The sequence below is a fragment of the Nestor notabilis genome, unplaced genomic scaffold (genome assembly GCF_000696875.1).
Source record: "Nestor notabilis isolate BGI_N333 unplaced genomic scaffold, ASM69687v1 scaffold287, whole genome shotgun sequence".
Lineage (NCBI taxonomy): Eukaryota > Metazoa > Chordata > Aves > Psittaciformes > Psittacidae > Nestor > Nestor notabilis.
In genome coordinates this window covers 17,685-27,318 of record NW_009936731.1, presented here as the reverse complement: position 1 = coordinate 27,318, position 9,634 = coordinate 17,685, and the positions used below count along the sequence as shown (strand labels likewise).

At 39.2% G+C, this 9,634-nt stretch overlaps 1 protein-coding gene across 1 annotated transcript in view; it reads left to right on the top strand.

Annotated features, from left to right (window-relative positions):
* LOC104408760 (neuron navigator 3-like) overlaps positions 1–7,639 on the top strand; it is a 263,938-nt gene extending 256,299 nt beyond the window's left edge. Inside the window, 4 exon segments of the mRNA XM_010018466.1 lie at positions 174–370; positions 919–1,037; positions 3,729–3,932; positions 6,116–7,639. Coding sequence (XP_010016768.1) covers positions 174–370; positions 919–1,037; positions 3,729–3,932; positions 6,116–6,235 — 640 coding nt within the window. The 3' untranslated portion in view covers positions 6,236–7,639.
* The last annotated feature ends 1,995 nt before the right edge of the window (positions 7,640–9,634 follow it).

Below are 9,634 nucleotides of genomic sequence, written 5' to 3'. Positions count from 1 at the left end.
ACCTGTAATGATTGTGGTGTAGGAGTGGGCTATAATCTAGTTTATTGGAGCAGTTTTACACTTCGTGACTAATGAGACTCAGAAGCTTTTGACACTACTGTCATCTGTATGTTATAAGAAGAAATTATGTATTTGCTATTCACTGTGACTTGACATTTATACTTTCTACCCAGGTGGGTGCTGTGTGCTAATCACACAGAGCCTATTAAAGGTTTCTTGGGCAGATACCTGAGAAGAAAACTGATTGAGACTGAAATAGAAAGGAATATGCGCAATAATGAGCTCATCAAAATCATTGACTGGATCCCCAAAACATGGCATCATCTCAACAGCTTCCTAGAAACACACAGCTCTTCAGATGTAACTATTGGTGAGTCTGTTGATGCAGTGATTTGAAATAAGGATCCAGTCTGGACATTTTACAGATTTGTAAAAGATATATTATGTTTTTAAAAGTTGTCATCTCTCAGTGTGAAGTACAACATCAATGTGGGGAATTTGTCTGGTTGCCAGCAACATTGAAATGAAAATGGAAAGTTTAATGAGAGAGTATGTATTTCCTGGTACTTCTGCCTTGGTTACTAATGCTTTTAAGTGAAGTATCATAAATTTAAAAAGTTAAATTTATAAAACTTACCTCAATAACAACTTTCCTAAGCCTTTTTTTTCCCCCCTGCTTTCACACTGCAATATAATTACAGCAATAAAAACACTTGGACCTGAGGTCTTTTAGTGGAACAGCTGTGTTAGCAAAGAAATCATCCTTTTACATAGCTTTGCTTGTAAAATTTGTAAGTGTTGATCAGGCCCTAGAATTGGATAAAGATACACTAGTTCATTTTTAACGAAAATTTTAACTCAAGATTATTTTTAGTGTTCCTAGTTCTACTTTTTTTAACACACAACTTGATTTTTCAGGTCCCCGCCTTTTTCTCCCTTGCCCTATGGATGTTGATGGCTCCAGAGTGTGGTTCACAGACCTCTGGAACTATTCCCTGGTGCCATATCTTCTGGAAGCCGTGAGAGAAGGGCTTCAGGTGTGTCATTTGTTTCCCAGCATTTTTTTCTAATTCATTTCATAGGTTTTCTCCAAGCTACTTTTAACCAAGGCATCTTAGTATGAATGCTGTTCTGTTTGCAAGAAGAAAATCTGTGGAGGGATTACAGAAATCAGCCTTGAACTCCTTTTGACCTGCTCTCTGATGTATAATTTGGCCTTGTCTACTCCAGCACTGGCATGTCTTGTATTTTACAAAGAGGGTTTCTCCTCTGTGAGTGGAGGAAGGTTCTTCCTTTTCCACTGTTTAAAAAAAAGTTCCCAGCAATGCTAAATAAAGCTGAGATTGACTCCCTGTTTCTGCCTGAGATAGTCTCAGCCTGTTTCTGCATGGAAGAGTGACTAGCCTGTACACTGGTGCAAGAAAATAGCTTTGGTCTGTATAATCCTCTACCACCTACATATACATGTAGGCATACAGGCTTGTGGGGGAAAGCTTGTGAACAAGGATATTTTTGCCATTCAGGTAAAAGAAAAGAAAGTTTATCTATGAAGGTCTGTCCTTCTTGCCCTTGTATATTGCAACCCTGCTCATATTTCCCAGAGTTTTCTTTCTCCTTTTTTTGTTTCTCTGTATGGGCAAAGGTTCCCTCCTGACTGTAATTCTCATTTTGGGTAACAGTGCCATCAGATCACTGTGCTTCACAGTTCGCTCTATCCTGTCCTTTCCAGAGCTAGGTGTTGGCAGCAGTTCCACTGATTGTTAATGAACCATTAAAATTTCTTCTACTTTAATAGAAAGAGGGCTACAGATAGATTTGCTTGTGGATAGCACTGTGAGCTGTCCATATAGGTTAAGATACCAGACCATTCCACATTTTTGGAGCAAATGTAAATCTTGATATAAATCCTTTTTTGTTTTGGTTCTTTTTTTTTAAAGTCTTAATTGGCTTTCTCCCTTTTCCTTCATGCAATTCTGTGTCCTCTGCAAAAGGCACCTCGTGGAAAATCAATTTTTTAGTTTTTTGCCATACATGATGCTGAAAGAAATGACTGCACAATGCAGAGGGACTAGTCAAAGAAATGTGTAAGCAGCTGCAGTTCCTTTATCGCCTTGTATTGGCATAGTGATATACTGATGCAGTGGATGTTTAGAATCTTGTCTGTTGAATATCTCACACTTTCCTAAAACTGCTTGGCTCTCTGGGAATTACAGAGTGTTTATGCCTTGTGCAAAAACCTGACAAATATCTGATAGAACAGCCACTGTGAGATTAACAGTGCCTGTTTAGACCACCTATAAAAATGCAGTGATATTCTTCTTGCTCATATTTTCCCAAGTATACAGAGTACCTACTTAAATGAAAACTTCAATACTGGAGCAGAAGATGGCAGCATATAGAAGAAAATATGTTCTTTCATGAACCATTCCAATTTTTAGCTGCTTTGGATGGCTTCCATAGAATAACATTATTAATAATAAACAGAAATCTTTTACATGATATAATTAGATGTTCCCGGAACCAGAGGTGGGTAGAAAATGCCTTTCTAGCCTGGTACTTTGCAAAATCACTTGTCAGACACAGAATTTACAAGCCTTGCTCCAGATTCCAGAAAAGATTTCATTACCATTAATCTCAGATGAGGGTAAGTGCTGCCTAGAGCCTGCAGTTAGCCTGCTACCTCGCTGAGAAATATTTCCTCTTGGCTTGTTTAGGCAGATCCCTGTTACAGCAGCCTAGCCTCAGTGTAGGGCAGAAGGAGTTGGAGTATCTCTGTGCATAATATAGGGAACTTGGCTGCCTAACCTGGAGCTCTGATTCAGCAAGTGCCTGGGAGCAGGTGTTGCAGTGATAAGCACGACTCATCTCTCTGGCTTTAGCACTAAAATCCTTCAGTGTTCTACTCCCTTTAGGAGCGCAGCCTATCTAAATGCTCGATGAATGTATGCCCTGACAATATTATGCTGCTCCTCAGATTGCATGAGGCTGTTTGAGCTGGGAAAATCACAGAAAGCCCTGGTGGATGGCTCCTCATCCCAATGTGTCATTGTTACAGCTAAAGGAAATCTATAAATCAGCAACCAAGGGGTTTTCAGTTAACATGTTGCTTGTGAACAGCAATGCAGAGGAGGGTGCATTTTAGTGAAAAAGCTACCAGACCTAAACTTACAGTATTCGTATTATACAGTATTTTCTGCCTCTGTCCTCATTCATACACATTTTTCTGCTTTATGGTAGGGAAATCCTGTCCTTTGTGAATTTCTTTTCTTAACCTTATGAAAGATCTCAAACTTAACGTGTGGACAGATGTCTGCTTCTGCAGCCCATTTTGCTAGGAGAAGAGAACAATCTGTACTGACACTTCCTAATTCACTTCAAACAAAATCCAGTTTACTTGAATGTTTTAGATAGGTCGGAGTTAATTTCACTGATACACCTTAAGCAAGTTACCTAAAGGTCTCATTTCACATTGTATCAAGAACTTGTGGCTCCCACTGTTGCCTACAAATATCGCTAATTATGGAGTACTTTTCAACTTGCAGCCACTCTGTATTGAAGAAGCATTAATGGAGATGAGGACTTTTGAATATCATACCATATCCAAGTGCTGAGCACATCTGAAAGTAGACCACTTATGAAAATGATGTAGATGGTTTTTATTACCTTTGTTTGCTGTTACAACTGCTGCTGAAAACTCTATATAACTCTGTGTTACATCCGTAATATAGATGTATGGTAAGAGGGCACCCTGGGAGGATCCCTCCAAGTGGGTAGCTGATACCTATCCATGGAGCTCTGCGTCTCTACAGCACGAGTGGCCATCACTACTTCAGTTAAGACCAGAAGATGTTGGTTATGAAGGTTATGCATCAGCAAAGGAAGGAACAGCCTCAAAGCATGTTCCACAGACTGATACAGAGGGGGATCCCTTGGTAAGTTTTAAAGTTTGGGGATGAAGCTTTTCAGTATATACTTTATTGTCATATATTAAATTGTACACTGTACAGTAGAAAAAAATGGTCTACTTGATCCAAAATGGGCTTTTAAAATGAATCCTACTGTAGTTTATTAAAAATGTTGAAAATAACAGGAAAATCTAGCAGGAGAGCAGGAATCACCATCATGTTAATAAGTCCCTAAATTGTTTTCATTTCCCATCTGCCCCATATAGTATTTGGTCTTCATCATGATAATGTTTGGGTACCATTTTTCAGCAGCTTATTAACCAGTTCATTCTAAAAAGACCTTTCCAGGCTGGACAGTCCTTCATCTACATTCTACAAGTGAAGGACTGAGAAAAACACATTATCTAACTTGTCTATCATAAAGAATTTAGTGGAAATGCAAATTAGACAGCCATCCTCCCATTCCTCAGAACATTTCAAGATAACCAATGGCTGTATAACAGTCTTAATGTAAAAGGATTGCAAGTGTGGTGGTATTAAAAGATAAGAGGTTGGTTTCCCTCAATACCACGTATTGTTTTATTTAAATATGATCCCAAATGTCTGGGTTTACCATTGCCTGCTCTGATAATGGACTATTAAATTGCATATATTGAACTGCTATTCTTGTATAGTGCTTTCTCTATAGACTGCCTTTATCACAAGTCAAAATACCATTTTAGAGAATTGTACTTCTGGAAGTACAGCAGCCCTTGAAAAAGGGAATTTTTTCAGAGGAAAATGCGTTTAACTGTTATCAGTGCTAAGAAAATGACTCCTCAGCCTCCCCAAAGAGTTTGGAATCCAAAACCAGATCTTGCATGCTGAACAAGTGTAGAAAATCACCTCATTTGATCACCTGTCTCCTATTCCATAAGCTTTGGGGTGATTGACCCTGTGATTTGGGTTGCCAGTTAGTGTATTGGCCAGGCTTCTAGCACATGTGCATACTGTGAAAGTACTTGGGCCCCTCAAGTTCAGTGTCCCACCACTCTTATTCCCTGCACACTGTGATCAGTATGTGTATCTGGCTAAATATCAGTGGCTTGAAACTGGTGAATGGAGGGCTTGTCCTCACCCCCAGTGGAACTCACAGGGGGACAGACACTGCACTTGTGGAAACAGGACGTGCCACATGCAGGCTGTACTGCACAGCCATCGCATGTATTCTCAAACATGAATACTCGTTAAACCTTCAGCAAGAGCTATCTCATAGCATTAAAGGATATTAAACACTGTTCAATACCTAGAGAAATCTTTGCAAGCTGTGCAGGTTGAGACCACAGAGATGCAAGGATTCCTGAGCAAAATTGGAAAAGGGGCTTAACACAGAAATACACAAGCATACCTCTTTCTCTTTGGTTTTTTATTGCCTGCTTTTTTGTAATGACAGCATATTTGTTCCTTGAAAAACACTAAAGCAATGTCAACATTGCTTGCAGCTCTGAGCATGCTGGCAGAAGCGGATGTTTTATAAATAAAATCCTGATCATTACACAGAGTTAGGCATCAAGCATCCAAGTAATTATCTATGGCTTAATGCTGCTTTCTGATGATTTTTCAGATGGGTTTCAGGTTCTAATAAACCCGAATTGTGTGGGTGCTCTCCTTTTCTGGGTAGGAGGATCTGTTGCTGCTCTCCTGCTGAGGTCAGCCCCTCAACAACAGATGGGACTCTTTTATGAAGCAACTGGCCTCAGTTCACCCCTCTCTTGCTCCCTCCCCATCTCTCACTTATAGAGGGGGTATGTTAGTGTGATTATGTTTTCAGTTGCTTTTCCAATGTAGTGTGTCTACACCATCCAAAAATTATCTGGAAGCTTGAATGTCTCCAAATATGGGCCCAGATGTCCAGCTGTGATATGGCTTCCTTCCCCTGCTGGTGTTGCAGCTGCAGCCATCCTCACCCCTGAATTAAAGAGTTATTAGGCAGCTCCGTTGTATCGCTCTGGCTCTTTGGACCTTTAAACTTCTATTTAAAGAGCAGAAGGCAATGAAAAGAGTGGCAGGAAGAGCTGCTGACACCCTGCCCTTTCTGAAATCCTTTTGTATCGTCCCCTCAGCTAGATACCAGCGCACCTCATACAGCAAGGGAGCTTAATTAAATTTTAACACAGTCACTGCAGCATTAAATGAGATGAGATTGTGTAAACATTGCTTTCTTCTTTCAGATGAATATGCTAATGCGGCTTCAAGAGGCAGCCAACTACTCGAGCGCACAAAGCTGTGACAGTGATAGCACCAGCCACCATGATGACATTTTGGATTCATCTCTTGAATCAACTCTCTGAAAGGGACAAACCTTGGTGGAGGATTATGGTAAAACCTGTTTCCACTAGACCACTGCCAGTATTAAAGCAGCACGCCGCGGTCCCTGAGTGAGAATGGTGTGTTGTAGGTAGGCAGGAGACCTAATTCTGCAAAGTCAGGAAGAAAAATTGAAGTGGAAAGCTTGAATTAGTTTAATTTCAAGGCATTTCAATACCTTTGGAGCCAAGTGAGACTCCATTTGTCAACTGGAAAGGGCCCTAGACCAAGGGCATCTAAGCAGATTGCACACGTGTTAGCCAAACTGGAATATTTTTTTTTCTCTTTTCCTCTTTCTCTCTCTGTCTCTCTCTGTCTCTATTTCCTTGTACGAGTTTACAGTGCAACTTCTTCTGGTTTTGGGTTTTTCTTTTTCTTTTAGTTTACTCTGAGGCGCTGCATGAACAATGCGGTCTTCTAATTCTCTTCTAACCTCTGTTGTGCCACATGGTGCTGGTCACAGGACTGCAGTGGTGTTTGTGTTGTACACTACTGCCCATTCCAAAATGAGTCAAAGATGATGATAGTAACTCAGAAAGCACAAGCAGTATTGTGCAATCACCAGAAAACATAACTGTGATATGCTGGATAAGTGCCAATTTAATTCTAACTGCCATGGTCACGGTGATGCGCTCCATCAAGTTTTTAGTATACAAGTCACAGATTTTATAAAGTTGTTTTTACCACAAAGGTCTTTTTTAACCACCTGCCCACCCCTTAACAACAGTTTTATACCAATTATTAATCAACACTGATTAAAGGCTTTTTAGGGCTTCATTTGTTTGAGCCTTTTCAGTGAAAGAAGGAACATTTCTTATGGTGCTGTCTCACTGCCTTAAAACAGATTTCTAGAACAGTTTTACAGTTGGTTTAATTCCTAAACCATTGGTAATTTACACTGTTTTTTTCTTCATTTACTAATGAGAAAAGTCAGTTAACACAGTAGCCTCATATCTGTATATCATGATTTTTTAAAGTAATGGATAGGAGAAAGAACAGTTGCTATATAATATTTTTATCTTGTGAATAGATTGCTCTGCCTACCCTCAGAAATACACAAGGAACCCAAACCCACTTCCACTGCCACCTAAATGCTGAGAAAATCGGCTCAAATCCATTTGGTCCCATGGAATGGAATTTTTGGAGGATAGATGTTTTGAATTCTTATCCAGCAGAGCTGGATGCACTTGATGCAGCATGAGCACAAATATATGTTTTTTTTTTTCCTTTTTCTAGTTTTAGCATGTTGTTTTGATTGCTATTGTTGTACATGAAGAATTCAGCATAAAAGAACACTGAAGCAGTGATGTCCACTGTGGAAGAGGAAGAGTTTATACTGTAAAAGTGGGTTGGTTTTGCACAGTCTACTGGGTGGGTATTGTAAATATTAAAAAAAAAAGAAAAAGCAAAAAAAAAGCCTTGCACAAATCAAACTGAAATCAATCAAACAAACAAAAATAACGTATTTTATTCTGTTGGTGTTAAGAGATGTTTCACTTGCTGAGATTTCCTGTATGTTGCAAACAAATACAGAATGCAAACCTTAAAAGCTGTTATTACCCAGTGTGTTTGTCCTGTACTTACAGTTGTTATGACTATGCAGGAGCTATCAATGCTACAGTCAGCATGTTTCAATATCTATACAAAGCCAATACATTTTTTTGGGGAAGAAAATATCTGAAAACATTTTAAGTGCGTATGTCACGGCAGGCTACAACCAGATTGCATTCAAACTGCTCAGAATAATCGGAAACGCTCTTATACCACAAGAGAGGTCCGGTTAGAATAGGTGCATATTAACAAGAAGGTTCCTTGGCAAGGGCTTTGGCATTGTGTAGACATGTACTGTACACCTCCATGGATGTTACCTTCAGGATGTGTTTTTGGTGCTATTAACTCTTTGTGGCCACCCTGTGGTCACTCGCTGTAAAACAAAGATAAATCAATGCAGTTTCCAAATGGCACTGAGCTGCATCGCTGAATCTAGAGGTTCCTACACGGTGCTATTGCCCTAATAGAACTCTTTTAACTGATTTTATGCATACAGGATTTCAGTCAGATCAATATCATTCCCCCCCCAATCTGGATCCATTTCTGATGCAAAATGTGAGTGCATACACCTTGACTGACTCAAAGAACTAAAGGAAAGCTGCTCTTTCCTGTACCTGTGCTCTGAGCAAACCTGCAAATCTTTTCCTGCCACATTTAACACACAAACACACGATATTACATACACAAAACTTCCTGCAATACATCTCAGTGAGTCCACCTAGTTTACAACTCAGAAATTGTTTGTGAAACATTTGTCTGTACACATTTTATATTTTGTACATTTTTGATGTAACATATCATGTAAATAGACAGAAACAGTGAAATAAATCATCTGGAAAGTTTTGTAGTCTTTGTAAAGCCCTAATAATAAGTATTTGGTGTCATCGAACTTAACTGGATGATGTATTTTCTATTGGTTTATTGTTCCTCTAGCTTGTAAACCAGCTTGCGTATATTTTTTTGCAGGTGTGCGCACTGTATCTGTCTAAATTATTACTTTGCCATTAAAGTGGAATTATTTATTGAAAACACAGTCTGGTGTTTTTGCAGAGAGGACCACTTAACGGTTAGGTACTATTTCAAATATAAAAACATATAAACAAAAAGACAAACCGAAGGATGTGATTTTCTGCATTCAGCAGAACTAAGCTCTGTAGAAACAAAATTAAGTACTGCTTCTAGTTCTATCAGTTCAGTACAATTTTTGAATGGCTATTTCCACGGTGGGAACAAGTTGTGCAGTTCAGAAACAACTTTATAGTCTCCCTGTTCTCAAGATTGCCTTTACATACAAGTTTAATGATTTCAGTGGTGGTAAATCTGTACAAAACTAGTGCAATATTGTGCCTGATTTTCAAGCTTGAAGGGCTTACAGCACTTCCTCAGCAGATAGACATCAATATGATTTAACAGAACCCAAAGAAAGAAAGTAGAATTATATTAGTCAGCTGATCACAGACTTTGAGGACAGAGAAGATCATTATGAGCCTGCAAGCTGTAACACCTCAGCTCTAAGTCTCAGCAGCAGGTCTGTAATTTTCTCCTGAAATTGTCATATCCCTGGAAAGACCTTTAGACATAACAGTACAGAGTAGAATCTCCAGCACCTTGCTGTCAATATGACTAACTGTTCACTGGGGGGAGGGTTTTTTTAGGGGCTTTGTTTGCAGTTAGATTTTACATATTTCTTTCTTTTCAAGGGAAAAATACCCCAAACCATCTTTTGTTATGCCTTTTCCTTCTACCCTACAAAGCCGACCGCAATCAAAAACACCTTTTACATTTAAGTAATAGTCTTCCTTGCTTTTCTTTTTATAAGACGAGCTGCTTGC